The 16,786-nt window shown below is 37.5% G+C and overlaps 1 protein-coding gene across 1 annotated transcript in view; it reads left to right on the top strand.

Moving 5' to 3' along the window:
* NTRK2 (neurotrophic receptor tyrosine kinase 2) overlaps positions 1–16,786 on the top strand; it is a 345,264-nt gene that overhangs the window by 45,869 nt on the left and 282,609 nt on the right. Inside the window, 3 exon segments of the mRNA XM_079112192.1 lie at positions 6,577–6,713; positions 7,326–7,458; positions 9,819–10,124. Coding sequence (XP_078968318.1) covers positions 6,577–6,713; positions 7,326–7,458; positions 9,819–10,124 — 576 coding nt within the window.

Below are 16,786 nucleotides of genomic sequence, written 5' to 3'. Positions count from 1 at the left end.
TATAAGGTGGGTAATTCATTTGATGGTGGAAGAATTGTGTAGTTCCTTCATAAAACACTCTTAACTGTCCTGTGGGCCTGCCTTTGGTTTCCTTGTTATTTATAATGACAATTGAAAGGTTTTTCCTTTTCAACCTTCAGACTTTTAGTGGAGAGACTCCTTAAGACACATCAACAAAGTGCTACTTATGATAGTGAAGATCAGTCCACAGGTGCTTAGGAGCAGAGACTGGTTCCTGGAATTAAATTGATTCTAATTATTTGCTAAGATTCTCTTCTGTTTTCAGCCTCAATTTGTTACACACATGTCTGTTTAGCATATTTGTCCATATTCTTCCTTTTGTTTGTTTTAAACCAGGAAAATAGGCTGGTAGTAATTGTACTTTAGCCATCACTGATGACAAGGAAATACTATTTGATGCTCTGTGTGGAGTTAGGTTGGTATAGCATCTTAACTGTATTGATGTTTTTCTTCTTGAGAAAATAAAATCTACGTCAGTATATTGTTTTGCTCTAATTTTATTAGAGAAAAGATTTAATCTCCTAAAATAAAGCAAACCAGCAGATCATTGCTTTTCTTTATCTTTCTAGAATGCCAAATGAAGCTGTATTTTTTTTAATCTGTCAGCTGCTATTTAAATTTTTGTGTTTGGTAGTTATATGGTAGCTGTCACTGCTATGACATGGCTCATATAAGCTTAGAAACATGATTTCCAATTTAAGCTTAGAAAGTCGTTTTGCTAATTTTCTGTCGTTTTTGCAACCAGGTGTAAAGCAGTCAGTTCTAAATAGGTCAAGCACATTCTGGCTTCATTCCTGGTTGTAGAATATGTCTGTTTAGGAGACAAAGAATTTGGAAGATATGTCACCGAGATAGAAGATGAAAGATTATACACTTAATATTCTGCCAAGTGAGAATTAACAGAAAGGTCATGTGTTTAGTTTAATTTCTTTATGCATGTGCAGGTAGAAGTGAGGGGAGGGAAGAGAGAGAGCAGACAAAAATCATAATTTACCTGAATGTTTTCATATACATGGAATGATGACCCAACATGGAAAGAACAGAGCGTAGAATCACTGAGACAAGTTGAGAAAGAACATGTTCTAGACTTCCTAGTGAATATTGAAAAATGAAACCCACATTTGACCTATATGGTTAATAATCCAAAAAGACTAGAGGTTTGTTTTTCTTGTTATTAGAAAGCAAGGACTTACATACCTTGAGTTAGGGAATGGTACCTTGACCATCAGTCCATCCTACTCAGGATGGGAGCTGAGGTATGGAAGATCGGGCAAAGGAGGCAACCACTGATGTGTTGGTTAGGACCATGGATACTCAGATGGGGACAGGCAGCACCCACTCATCAACTGTTTAGCTGTGATAGTTGATAAGCTTTTAACTTATTCACCTTGAAAATGGATACTAAAGGCACCTACTTTCTAGGATTAAGATGACTAATAAGATAACAGTTAGAAAATATTTAAGATGGAGACTAGCGTGTAATGAACTCCCAATAAATACTAGCTATTAATGTTATTATCCTTATCAAAATGAATAGTTAGCTTTAAATGTATTTTGGATCTGAATTTAGATGCAGATTTTAAAATTTTGTTTATTTGCTTCAAAGACAAAAGATTTTAGGTCTCAAGCAAATGGAATGTACTTAGAAAATGGAATGTACTTATAAGACCAGTGCAAGTTAAATGGGTTCTTGTATAGTAGGACTTCTTAGAGCCATTAATATGGTGATGTGCATTGTAAACATATAATTTCCTGCAGGATTTTCTTCCCTTCTTTCTTCCTTTTTCCTTCCTTCCTCTTTCTTTCATTCTTTCCTTTCCCTCTCCTTCTTCTTCCATTTCTCTTTTTCTCTTGGTTCCCCCCACCTGCCTGGCCACTCCTCAGGTTCCTCAAGGAATTAAGATATCTTCAGAACAGTTGGGAAAAGTTTGGTGGACTAGATAATTACTCAAGCTCCTGTTGGTTTTAAGAATAATAGTTGTAGAAACAAAAACCTAGTGAACAATTGTCCAACACCTATTGTCTAAACCCTTATTTCTCAAACTTTGGTCTGTGGAACAGGGAGTTTGTTAGAGATGCAAACTTTCTGGCTCTCACCCAGACCAACAAGAGAAGAAGCTATGTTTTTAACATGATTCCCTGGTGATTCATATGCACATTAAAATTTGGGAGGCTCTTATCTAAAGAAAGTAATTTTTTTTGCATTGTTGATGCTTTTCTGCTGAGGTCTACAGTAGTATGTCTTCCCTGCATAGATTCAAGTCAAGACACCTGACAGAGGTACTTGTCTGCCTGGGAAGCTGGTCATCTCTTATCTCCAGTGAGGTTTCCTTTGTTCCAAGAACACTGCTCTGATTCTTAGAGCCAGGATCCCATTAAGGTAGTGCTAGCAGCTCTTGGAAGCATTGCTGGGCTTTGCTCTGTACTTGTGCCGATTTCAAACTTATTAAGCCAGGAAGTAGTGCCTGGCAAATGGTTTATACTGCCTTGGCTATTCATGCTTCCCAATTCATTTTTATTGTGCTAATTAAACCTCAAGTGATATTTCAAGTGCAGATTGTTTTTTCCATTATTGAATCTTTGGCCAGCATATTAATGCCGTAGAATTAACGTGAGTCAGATGCTTACTCATTTGTGGAAGACTTTACATTTAAAAGATCTAGACTTGGCCAATTTTGCACAGATTCCTTTGGAAACTGCTATGACAGGGTGATACAATTTCTCTATAAATAAGGAGATTCATTCTTCCTTTATGAAATAGATACAAAATTATTTTTTAAATGAACCAACCTAGATCATGGATATGCAGTAGTCTGTTCCAAGATGGATGTGTACAGCCCCCAGAGGTGGTGAGCTGTCATGGTGAAGACCCTGAACTTTGGGTTTAAATTCCAGGTCAAAGTGTACTTGGGCAACTTTGGAAGATACATTTCATTTATTTCTAAAACTCAGATATTTTATTAAGTAAGGACAAAATGCTTGCCTTCAAGATCGGTTGCAAGGATTCAGTAAAACCATAAGGTACTAAACAAGAACTGATTCAGTGACTGCCCAGTAAATGCTAGCATCACTACTGCTGTAATTAAAACACTTTTGGAGCTGTTAATCATATAAGCTGAAGTTCAAAGAAAAAAAGCTACTTTAAATTTTATAGGGAAAATTAAGACATAGTATTCCCTGTTTAAATCTCTTTATTTTAATCATTCTCTTCTCAGAATACTAAGTATTAGATATATTTATGAAGGGTATGAAATGCAGCCCAGAGTTTTGTACTTGAGGTGTCAAAAGGGATGTCTTCAAGCTGCATTGGTGGTAGTTGCTAGTGGAGGGTGAGATACCCTGAGAAGAAGTACTATTGCATTCTTGGCCCTGTAGTCTATCCAGAGTCAGCAGATAAATATGTAAGTACAAAGAAAATAGGAGAGTCAACAAAGCCAAAAAATTATAAACCAGAAAAGCAGAGGAATGAGTAATAAGTGATTTAAAGGCTGAGCATGATGGTTATCAAGTTGGCAATGGAGAAAGCCAAGGGGAAACTTGATTTGAATTGCAGAATTGCTACAGCCTCAGGAAGTAGGAGTATACATAGAGGATACTGGTCACATACTAGGTTTTGGCTGAAAATCTGTTGAAAAGTAGTTAGACATATTTTTGTTCCATGTAGTCCAGGTGACAACTCCTCCTTTCTCAGCAGAAAACTGGAGGATTATTCACCAAAGAGGATAAAACAAAGATCTGGAGGAACTTCATGTAGAGTTGAGGTGTGAGAATCACAGAGAAAATGATGGCTTTACATACTAATTTTTGATATTTCCAGTCTTCTTTCTCATCCAAGCCGGACATTTGAAGAATGCCCAGTAATTCTTCCACTGGATCAAATAATTTGACTCGTCCTTCCTCAGAATAGTTTAATGATACTAACATCAGACTATACTCAATAAAGAGATTAACGAAATTTCCCTTCAGTGAATCTGACAGTTAATAAATACACAGTTCTTTCTTAAAGATGTGTTAACATCCAAGGGTCAGTAAATATTTGAGGGAAGCTTATGAGAGACAAAAAAAAAAAAAGTCAAGGAGGGGAAGCAAAGAAACAAAGTTGATATGGACTGAAAAAAATTTTAAAAATTATTAATATCTCAGAGATCAGAAGAGAAATTGCACACATGAAACAAAACCAAGTGCTATGAGAAAAAAATATTCAGGAAGAAAAATAGTCTTGGAGACTAAAAGGATGATTAGATGAACGAAAAGCCTTACAATAACCTCTGAAAGATATTTGAAGAAATCTCTCTTTAAATACAGCAAATAGACACAAAGATGAGAAATCGGATAAAAAGGACTAGAAAATTAGGTGGGCTATGCAGAAGAATGAACATCCAAATAATAGGTGTTCCAAGTGGTGAGAAAGCACTGTCTCATTGTTGAATTGACTACTCTTTCCTTTTTTCTTAGTGGTTCATATAACAACATTGTATCCTCCCATTAATACGGTGTTAAATTTGATGAAATATAATAACTGTTACATTTTAGATGGTTCAGCTATCAGTAAAGCTTATATATTCATAATAAATTATATCTTCTCATCTAGACAGTGTAACTTATAGCAGGAGGAAAGATGTGAAGACAGGATCATGCTGAGTTGGGGTAGGCATGTTGGGAAGACTGATGTTCTCTGTGAACATATTCTAATACTACTCCTCTATGGTGGGAAGTCAGTAGATAACATGAAAATAGAGAAACCAAGAAGATGTATTATAAATAAGCATGATATTTAGCGAGGTGGGGATCAATACCAGAAGGAGAAATTCAAACAGATAAAATGGGTACCTTTGGAAGCAGAAGACAGTGCCATCTGGGTGAGGTGGTACTGTTGTCTTCACACAGTAATTTGAATATTTTTCATTACAAATGCTGTAGAATCATAGACTCTTCAAACTATGTGACTATATGTTTGAGTAAAAAAACAAACAAACATATTTTTTTAGATATTGCCAGATCATACCACTGACTTCAAGGGTATTTTGCCTGGCCACACTCCTTAGTAAATGGGAAGTTTTAATTGTCACAGAATTTGTGAAGAAATACACTGAGAGAGGAAAGTATGATTTACCAAAGCCCACACAATTAGTATAGTCCAGGTTTAGGGTTGAAGGCCCGTTACTGTGCTTCCTCTTGATCATGGTATGTGTTTCACTGCCTTGTGTAGCTCAGAGTATTATGGGTCTCTTTGGAATCCTGGGAAAGATAAACATTACTCTGTCTTGAATGCTTATGAGAAGGAAGAGTTCCAAAGAGGTCTTCCTCCCTGAAAGCCAGGTCTTGTTGGGTTGTTTTCTCCCAATGGTGGGAAGGCCATGAGACATGCTCTGTACAAAACTGGTTCCAGTCTAGATTCAAAAATAAAGAACAATGAATTTGCCCAGTAAGAGATACATCATTATGAAGGAGTTGGCATAGCAAAGTGAAGATAGTGGGTCAGATTATGGGTGACTAATTGCAGTTTAACAGCTGTTGAAGATTCCATGCCTTTTCTGACCTCCAGGTTGCTTCTGAGTTAATGATTATCATGTGCTCTGGGACTCAGTTGTTGGTAAATACAGTCCTAAGCTGTTTCTGATATAAAGGAAGGGATTGGTTTGACTGTCAAGGCCTGTCATATTGCTACTCTAAGACTTGCCTTCATATAAAAAATACTATGGTTTTTATGTAGTTTAATAGGTGAAATACTCTGTGAAGTGATAGGAGCATCAATTAAAAAGAAAAACACCCACCATTTGAAACATAGGAGTAGGAAAGGATACTTTGCTGAAATGTTAGAAAATGTTTATAAGGTTCAAAATTTCATCTGATAATAAATACATTTTTAGGATTTCTCCCCCCAAAAGAAACATTTCATGTAATAAGCTTTTGTATAAATGTTTCCATCATATTGTAAATCAGATGACCAATTTTCACTGTGATAATTCTGATTTATATACCTTTGAGATATCCTAGCACTGTGATAATTCAAGTTTCATCTTTGAAAAATGCTTTGAAACTACATTTTCTTCAATAGCCCAACTTTTTTAAACCCTAGGGCAGAGCATGCATTAGATCTATAAGAGTAAATGTTAAAAACAGATTTATGCAGAAAATATAGATGCATCTTACTCTTGGACTTTTGACTATAAAATGTAGATGGGAGGAGGCGGGGAAAATAGAGGCATTAAGATGTTGTCTCACAGGTACAGTGCTTATTTATGTGCAAAAAAAATCTAGAGTAGTAACTGAACAACAGAATTAGGTGGAAGACAGCATAGTTATATAAACTAATAGTTCTTTTTTTGTTCGAATAAATCTTTTCTGCAAAGGTATTTTTCAGAAAGGTAATAATTTGTTTTCAAATATTATTATTGTACACTTTTTGTCCATATTACATCTATAAAGCTTGTTTGACATTTGTTCAGTCTCAAAAAATACATGATTGATAAAGAGTTCTCAATTTATTGCTATGATTTTGATACTGCATTTAATAATTTGTCAATGTTTCTGTTTGCTCTTCTTGTTCCATAGGGCTGCCATCCGCAAATTTGGCTGCACCAAACCTCACTGTGGAGGAAGGAAAGTCTATCACATTGTCTTGTAGTGTGACGGGCGATCCACTTCCTAATATGTACTGGGATGTGGGAAATCTGGTTTCCAAACATATGGTAAGGCTTAGATTATGAGAGAGACAAGAATGTTTTGGAGCCTGAGATTGTATTAAACCTAGTGATGACCATCCGATATTTTATAGGCCCACATACAGAAATTTATGATGATTTAAAAGAAGTTTTTTGTTGTAGATGGACACAATGCCTTTATTTTATTTATTTATTTTTATGTGGTGCTGAGGTTAGAACTCAGTGTCTCACATGTGCTAGACAAATGCATTACCACTGAGCCCCAGCCCCAGCCCCTTATGATGATTTTTTGATGCACACTTATGTTCCTTATAATCTTAAAAAGCAAGGATTAATTCAGAGCTATATAAAATGGAGACTATATTCCTAGTGAGTTCTTACATGTCATCTCAAGCAGAGTGTGACTATCCTTGTGGTCATTTCTTTTGGATGAAGAATTCAAGGATTAAGGCAATTCCTTGCATTAAGCAATTGACACCTGGAGAAATAGAACAACCACTCTTTACCTGAGTCTACATCTAATTCAGGCAGGGAAGCTTTTCTAATTTTATATTTCTCTAGTTAGAGGAAGAAATTCCAAATCGTGTCACTTTGGGATCAGTCCTAATCAAGGTTATTTTTGTGTTAATTCATTTGTAGAATGAAACAAGCCACACACAGGGCTCCTTAAGGATAACTAATATTTCATCTGATGACAGTGGAAAGCAAATCTCTTGTGTGGCAGAAAATCTTGTAGGAGAAGATCAAGATTCTGTCAACCTCACTGTGCATTGTACGTAATCAGACCAGCATGTGTTTTTAATAGCAAATGATTTTGAACCTTCCCACATTTATCTCTGGGGAACTCTGGGTGCTTGAGTTTGTTTAAATGAGTATATTGCAGTGTTTTGTGCATACTTAACTAAGAAATGTTGTCAGCCTTTTTCACCTGTTCTTTTTCTGCTTTATATCTCTTGCTCATGCACTGTCTTTCTTTTGAGCTTCTTTATGGACTTTGAGCGTGTTGCCTTCTGTCTTCTGTTGTTTCTAATAGATCATATTTTGAGCGGATAATCCCCTTGCTAGTGTTTCAGTTTAAATTCTGTTAAAGCTAGTTTCAAAAAACTTTTTCCTCTACGAAAGCAACATGAATCTTTAAAACAGTGATACTTAAACCATTTGCTGACTGTTCACAAACACCTAATTGTGCCATTGAAACAATAAAACCTCATTAATTTAACATCAAGTTAAAGGTAGGAGGTAGGAGGAGACCTATTTAAATTATTGAGAATTATTACCACCTGCAGAAAACTTCTATTCAAATGTGTGTGTTGAAGGTAAGATATAAGATTTCAATGCTTCTAGTTAAGCATGTGTGCATTGTTTTCCAATATCATAATCATATAATATTTATCTTAAAATTCTGTATTGTGGCATTCAGTAATCAGTGAAAATCACATAGCTGCATCACATCATTGCAAATTCTGAGCTGCACAGTATAAATTAATGAGGTTTTATTTTGGATTAGGATTTGAATGAGAAAAACATGACTGTGCATGTGTGTAAGTATGTGTACATATTACATATGGATAGACACATGGCCGTGGCTGGTATTAATATGCTGGTTAACACTCAGAGCCACATTCAGTGTGTGATTATTGGAGTGAATATTGAAATCACAACCATGATTCTTTGTCATTGTTAGTACCACTACTGTGATTAGTGGGTCCTGGACTTAAATTTTTTAATCATTTTGACCTATCCAGAAGCTTGAAGTCAGTTATTCCCATGCATATGCAACCAACTTTCAACTTCATGTCCTTAAGTCAGCACCTCTATAAGTATATAAAGCTCATTTGAGCCTGGTGGAAGGAATAAATGGGCCTCAGGTGTGTGTGTGGGGATGGCTGGTGGGAGGAAGTAATTGTGAACCTTCCCTAACCTGTGGTCCTTGTGTCTAGTTGTAACACAGACCTATATATATGTGCATGCACCTTTTTATTACATAATGCATATAGAGCCCCCAATTGTGTTTAAATTTAAATTTTACAGAAGGAATAATCCATTAAATGCTATTTTGTTTTTCAAACACTATTTTAAGGTCTGTATTTCTTAAAGCAAAAGATCAAACTTTGCAGATTTTTATCATGTAATATTGCACATCTTATAGTGAGGGACCTCGTTCTAGTACACATCTGTACACATGCTCAGTTGTGAGAAGTGTCACTGTTAACAAGAAATCTTTCTGTAGATGATGAAAGTGAACTAGGTTCTTTTTCACCTTTGTTTCATCTTGGGTAGAATTTACTTGAGCACAAAGAGGGTGATGTCAGATTATCTGCTGTCTGTTAAAACACTTGGACTTGATTCTTTCTCAGTGTAGGTAAATATCTATGGGCATCATGATCTGAAGAGCTGACCTTATCTGTCAAAATTTAGATAAAGAGTAGAAGAAATTAGCAATAAAGAATATTAACTGAGATAACCTTTGCCGGATTCCACTTTAGAGTGTTTGTGTGTCAACATGCTTTGATGCCTTAAATTTTCCCTGTTTCATTTCATGGACATGTATGACCAAGAAATAGGGTATGAAAGCTACTGGACTAGGTGTAAGGAGCCCTCAATCATTATTAATAGCAACAATCACTTCTTTGATCTCTTTGATCAGTTTTAGAAAAGTTATATGAGATCAGGGCTTCATGTACAGTTTCCAAAGTTTCCAAAGTTTGTTATTTGGATTATTGAGAGAAGTACTATGAAAACAGTACCCATGATTATTTTTGGTGATGACTCTACATAATATCAAGACAAATATAATAGAAACCAACAGATATGTCAAGTGAACCCTTTCCACTCTCAGAAATCTTTTGAATGTTTGGAGCTTGTTCTCATGTCCACTGACTAGCTTTGAAAATTGACTGTGATGTATGGGTTTTAAGTAGAGCAGAGTAAGGAGTTTCTCTGAAGTTCTCTGTAGGGAGTTAAATCAACCTTGATGATAACATAATACTGATGGATTCCAGACTTACTCGTTATGTGTTTCCTTAAACCAAACAATGGTTGAATAAAATCCCTTACTGATGACACAGAAATCTGGAGATGAGAAGAATTCTGAACTTTCTGATGCTATTAACTCTCTCTTTTTCGATTTAGTTGCACCAACTATCACATTTCTCGAATCTCCAACCTCAGACCACCACTGGTGCATTCCATTCACTGTGAAAGGCAACCCCAAACCAGCGCTTCAGTGGTTCTATAACGGGGCAATATTGAATGAGTCCAAATACATCTGTACAAAAATACATGTTACCAATCATACGGAGTACCACGGCTGCCTCCAGCTGGATAATCCCACTCACATGAACAATGGGGACTACACTTTAATAGCCAAGAATGAGTATGGGAAAGATGAGAGACAGATTTCTGCCCACTTCATGGGCTGGCCTGGAATTGATGATGGTAAGTACTTCTAACTTGTGCATGTGGGGAAATGATAAGATATATCCCTCAACTATTGACAACATCATGGTACAGTAAACCATCCCCAAACCTGTTGGCTTAAAACATTATTATTTAGTCTTGTTCATGGGTTGGCAGGTCAATTGGATAATTTTATTCTACGTGCCTTAATTCTGGGTTGAGGGTGAAGAAACCACTATCCAGGAAACCTGCTTCTATGGCAAGTGCAGAGGATGAGGACAACTAGGAACATGCAAGGCTTCATTAGGCTTAAGTTTAGGGCTGCTCCACTGACTCTTCAGCCTATATGCCATTGGCCAAGTAAGTAATAGGGGCAAAGCCAAGTCAAGGGACAGGGACTTGTGCTATTCCAAGAAGGTGATGGGGGCATGAATAATTTTGAATAGCAGACTCATATACACAAGATTACTAATGAGTGCGCTTGGGTAGTCCATGTCTCAAGTGTTTAGTGAGATTTCACATCTACGATGGCAAAACCCATGCAAAACCATGAACAGATGAATTGTGTTTGATTAGCTCATGAAATGTTTAAAATTTATTTTCTAGCTTCTATGTATTTGTAACATAGAATCCTGTGTTTTCACCCATGGATCAGAAATAACATCCTGGACTGTTTTGTTTACCCAATCTGACGAAGCCATTCTTTTGTTGAATCCTGAGGGTTTTGTTTGTTTATTTGTTTTTTTGTGTGTGTGTTTTTTTTTTTTGGTTTTTTTTTTTTTTTTTTTTAGTAAGAGTAGTATCTATCTGACCAGTGGTTTGGGGTTGTGGGGAGGATGAGGATGATTAATATCAGGGTCCACTCTTATCAGCTAAAGAGTTTCATCATGAGCTCTAATATATGCAGTACAATTGCCATGTTTCAAATAATCTGCTTCAAATAACTGTCCTTCAGATGACTATCCCTATCTGCTCAATCTTGTTGCCCACGTGCTTGCTACCATTGTGGGGGCCTAAGCCTGTGTTTGGATGTTGGGACTCAACACGTGGATAGAACTCCTCAACATAGCAGCTGTGAGTTAGAGTCACACAAGGATGACCTGGCAGATGGAAGGGAAAATAGAATTGCAGGGATCTGAAACCAGGGGCTGCTTGGACAGCCTGTTCCCATGTGGCTCACAGGGCAGTGCATGGGCAGAGCTGATTCTTGTAGAGTCACTTTGGCCAACAGTAAACCAGAGTGCAGTCATTCTTACTACAGAAGAACTCCCTATTACCCTGGTATTCTAAACATCATTTTAACTTGCACATTTCCCTGGTGTGTTCAAATGTTATTGGAATCATGTAAGCTTGATTTATAGTCAGACCTTCAGAAACACATAGCGCAGGCTACATTTGGACACAGTATCCCCCCAGTCATTATACTCATTCCCATTCAATCTTTCTCTTAATTGAGAGTGTTTAGCTGCTTGGCTTTGTTTGCTGTAGCAAATCTCTAGATTATTATGTTTCTTCTTGCATGTTTGTGGGACAAACAACTTCAGAATTAAATCTGGGACACTTGCTTTTTATTTGTTTTTAAATGAATTTTTAATTTGTGAGTGATTTTAGATGTACGGAAAAGGTGCAAAGATAGTACAGAGAATTTCCAGAGACCCCCACCCAGGTTTTCCCATTGTTAACATCTTACGTTACTGTGGTACATTTGTCACAGTGTAGAATCTGACACGGGCACATTACTATTCACTAAACTTCAGACTTTATTTGAATTTCACCATCAACGGCCTTTTAAAACTGTTGGGGGTGAAACTTGATTCAGGGTGAAGGTCTGTAGTTTAAAAACTGTCAGCAGCAGGTCTGCATCCTTTGATATCTGCACAGTTAAAGCCAGTAGGCTCTATTTTAGATGGGATTTTGATGTATTTTCTTTGGAACATTGCTATATGGTGCTAATATTTGGTAGAGCTAAACTCCTCTTATCTTTGTGGCCTCATTTTTATCAGTCATTTCTGCTTGATTTCACCTACCTAGTGATGATAGAGAATTGCTTTCAGGCATTTACATATCTTGTAGTCTCTCAAATTTATTTTTCTAAAAAGAAATAATTACTTACCTACAGGGAAAGCAAAAATTAAGCTAAATTTTATAAAAATGTTTTCTCTCTCTCTTCTTGTTCATTTATTCATTTTTATTAGAATTTTAAAGTGTAAATGCCTGCTTTTAGATAAGACTGGGCTTTTTTTCTCTTTAACTATATATTCAAGGACCAGCTGTCAAGGAGTAATAAATGAGAGTGGAAATGATGGAGACTTGGCTCAGGGTGATAGTGGATATAGATGGCCCTAGTGGGCCATAAACCAGTGTGAACAATTAAAGATTGACCTCACTTGGCTTCTGAGATATAATCTTTGTATTTATGAGATTCATAGCCATAGCATTCAGATAGAGTGTTCTTAGAATAACCTTCTTTCCTTCTTAACCCCCTTTAAAACCAAAGAAAAATAAACAAATAACAACAAAAAGTTTTTCCTTGATGGTATTTTTGAAGTTAGGAACAACAGGTTAAGTATGGCTTTATGGTACATTGGTATTTCTGCTGTCATTGTATAGTAATTGATGAAGTTTAGCTCTTACAAATCTTCTTGATAAGAAGTTTCATCTCTTTTTACTCCCAGAATTTTTGATGAGGTTCTTTAAATTTTTTTTTTTTTTTTTAATTACATTGCAAGCATCCTGTTTCACGAGGAAGCAGGCAGCAGAGCCAGAAGAATTAACATGGCAAACCTGGTGTTCGGAAGAGTAGTTGTTCCTCATTCAGCTTAGAACTGAAATTTCCAGGGATAGTCACTTTGCTTAGGAATACATCTTTGAAAACAGAATGAAGAATGTTGAAAGTAATCAAAACATAAAGAAAATCAAATAAAAAGTCCCTACAACAAAACTTGGTGATCATGGAAGAAGATGGACTGATTGTATTTAATTACAGTCCTGATTGTCTTTGCTACTGAGTGATTTGGAAACACGGTGTGGGTAGCAGGTGCTGTGCTTCCACTTGGAGGAAGGATGGTACAGCTAGAGCTGGAGCCAGTATTGGCCTAGCACTGGCTCAGGGGTGCCATTCACAGAATATGAGGATGTCAGGCAGGCATTAGAGAAAGAGTCCTGGCAACCAAGGTTGCCAGATGATGTCTTTTGAGGGTGTTGGGGTCATGTGGACTCTGCTGCTGGGACCACCCAGTGTGTTAATACGGAAGGACAGGCGTGATCGAATCTTGAGATATCAGCAGGACACAATGCCTTCTGCATCTGTTAGTTATTGAAAACCTGGATAGTTCCTGAGAAAGAGAGAAAGGACTTCTCCAAACTCCAGGTATTGCCTTGGCCATGTTGGATCCCACATTTAAGAATTGAACTCAACACTGGATAGTTTGTGGGAGCATTTCATGCATAAAATGCCTTTCAGCTTTAGAATGAAACTGAGAGAACTTTGGTGTTTATTTTCCTAGTACGCTGAAGAGCATATCTTGTGATGATCATACTAGGTTTATTTTATATTTGTTATTCATTGTGCCTGCAAAACTGACTTACTAGAAGAAGTCTTTGTTTCCAGCAGAGTAACTTCCTATCCCTTGTTGCACATTAGAACCAACTAGGGACTTTTCCTTATTATATTACTTTATTTCATGTTTTACTATGCTTTCCTGAATCCTATCTTTGACGATTCTGATTTAGTGACTCCCAGATTGGACTTTGGCTTTAAAAATTTTTTAAGATACCAAGTGAGTAACCAAGGGTTAGCATCAGTGCTCTGGAGAAGTCTGAGCCACATTAGATTTGTCTGCTTATGATTGAGTAACAACAGACAAACCTTTGGTTTTTTTTTTAGGCTTCAGACAGAATCTCAACTGAGAAACAGCATATTCCATCTGAGTTAAAAATCATAACTCTGGGCTTGATCTCATCACCAATTTCCTCTTCTTTCTCAGATTCAGGCTGGCATGATGGGATGAGGGCTCAAGCTTACTGAGTTTTAGTCCTTCTGCTACCCAACTGGAAGGGAGTGAGGCGGGGGATGGCAGGGAAATTTATTAGCTGATGGTTTTGTGCTCTTGGGACCTGGGAATGTTCAATGCTGTAATCTGAACCTTCTCTGGAAAACTTTATGGATTCTTGGAGATTCTTTGCCATTCTCTTGACTCAAGCAAAGAATGGGCTCAGAATTGGGTCCAGGTTCAACTGATAGAAGTAAATCCCTCCTCTGGAAAGCAGCTTTGTGCTGTTGGAATCTCTGCATCTCCAGGTGGGCCTGTGAGCAAGATCTGAGACATTACTCCAATACAGGTTTTCTCTCATGCTACGTCCACATGGTGCTATAGATCCCTTGATCTGACACCTCTGGCTATACAGGTTGAACCAAATGCTAGCTGAATTCCATGGCCACAGGTGTTCTTCACCTTGCCTGGTAGGAGTCAGACCTTGTCCTCCAAACCTTCCACCTGCAGAGAACAGAGTTAAAGCTCTCAGTGTTTCTATGGAAGCCCCTTGTTGGGTGAAGAGATAGCATAGTAACACGTCCCCAAAGAAACTTCTTAATAAATCCTTCATTATTATTTCCTCCTGGGAACCACTTAGAATGTCAAGGTGAATTACACATATCCAAGGATATAGGTCCAGTTTTTACACAGTTCCTTTGTGCATTCTGCTTCTGAGTGCCTCACATCCACTTTGATGTCAGATACAGAGGCAGGAAGAGTCTGGTTTAACATCCTGTTTTACACTAGAACATGGTGATTTTTAACAAGATTTCAGCTGTCTCTGGAGGTCTGAGAAACAAAGGGTACTGGGCTTGGATCCTACTTCCTAGGATGGTGGCAGAAGTGAGATATAGGATTGGGAGAATGAAACAGCCTCTCTTCCAAGTAAGGAAAACATTCCAACCATTTTGAAAATGGGAAAAGGCAGAGAAACACTTGATGTTTCATTCCTGCCCCCAGAAACTTCATGATTGCCTTCATCCTGCCACTAAAGAGATCAGCTTTGAATTCCTAGGGATGTCCCCTTATGAGGCAAGACCTAGCTGAATGAAGATATGTGCAAATTGTAGGCAATGAGAATAAAGGGATCCTGTTGAATGTTTTATTTTATGTGGAAGCCACTGAACACAAAATATTAAGTGGAACAGGTAGGACTTCTAAGATTTTACTATTAATGAGATAAATTCCTGTCACTTGCTGTTGATCCAAATGACTTATTCAGACCTGCTGTTTAAACTTGGCATCCTAAGTGTAGTTAGCCTAGGCTCTCCATAAAGGGAATCTTTGGCCTGGTGGGAAGGACTTGGCTTTCTGATGCAGCTCTGATTTAATCTCAGACCTGAGCCATTTTCTACCACCCGTATAACTTTTTAGCCATTAGGCAATTTTCCTCACACCTCAGAGTGTGGCATATTCTCTCTAAAGTGCTAAGGTTCTAGCATCTACTTAGAAAGTTGTTGTGAAGTTGAGCACATCTCAAGGGCCTGCTACAGGTCCTACCCATGACAGACAGGTACTCAGCCTCTTTCCAGGTGGACCTGAGGGCCTAATAAAGAAGCTGCACATTCTCACCTCCCTTTTTGCCAGTAGGGAGAAAATTTCTGCCCAGAAAGGCTATATGGAAGCTTTGTCCTCCCACATCCACAAGCATGGATATACTTGGCCCTTTATGGAAAAAAAAAACAGTCAAAATTTAGTTCCTAGAAAGGGTGGTTAATGTGAGCTTTTATTGGTGTCTGAGTTCTTTCCCCCTCTTCATCCCTTTTAGAACTGAGCCTAAAGGGGTGTCAATGGGGGAAAAGCCAATCTTCTCTTACCAGTAACATTTTTTTACAGCTATGGTCTCAATATTTGGATATCTGGTTGTTGATTTAGGTCTTATTGGAAAATTGTCATCCTTTATACCCACTCAAACCTTTTGACTCTGATAGAATTCAGCAAGCGTAAACTAGGGTTTCTCAAACTTTAATGCATGTATGAAACTCCTGAAGACCCTGTTATAATGTGGATTATGATTGAGTGGATCTATAAAAGGGCTTAGATTCTGTATTTCTAACAAGCTTTCTGATGCTGCTGTTGCTGCTGGTCGGTGGACCACGTATTGAGTAGTGAGGAAATGTACCACTGCTCTGAAGAACCTGGGGGAGACACTGGAAGAGTTACCTGGTCAAACCTCCATCAGGATTATTTTATTGATTCTCCCTGAGGCTATTGAATTGTAATGATGCTAAAAAATACAGAATAAATCGTGTTCAGCGATGTCCTCTAACTGGGTTTTGCAAAGAGTGGGATGAATTCAATACACAGCTTAGGAGAGTGAATTAAAAGTGGAGACAGCAGTTGTAGACACACACCTACAGAGCATGGGGTTATCTAAGGATTCTCTGAATATTCTGATGGATCCTATTTAGCTTACAGGCCAGAAATAAAGTCCTGTCTAAGATAAAATTGATCCCCCATGTGACTGTCATTGGAATTCAATCCTACATATAGAAGAGTCTCTTCATGAACAGGCAAATGTACATGGAGACTGAGTAGAGATTAGAAACTATGAGGGTTTCTTTTTAAGCAGAAATGAATCACAGAGAGATCATTTACAATTTGTCATGAGACAGGAACCCAGAGTCTTTGTTAGCATCTTCTGATCAGATAGAACAAGCTCCCAGA

Source organism: Sciurus vulgaris (assembly GCF_902686455.1).
Source record: "Sciurus vulgaris genome assembly, chromosome: 15".
Taxonomy (NCBI): domain Eukaryota; kingdom Metazoa; phylum Chordata; class Mammalia; order Rodentia; family Sciuridae; genus Sciurus; species Sciurus vulgaris.
The sequence above is the reverse complement of the archived record's forward strand: the minus strand, read 5'-3'. Positions and strand labels throughout refer to the sequence as shown.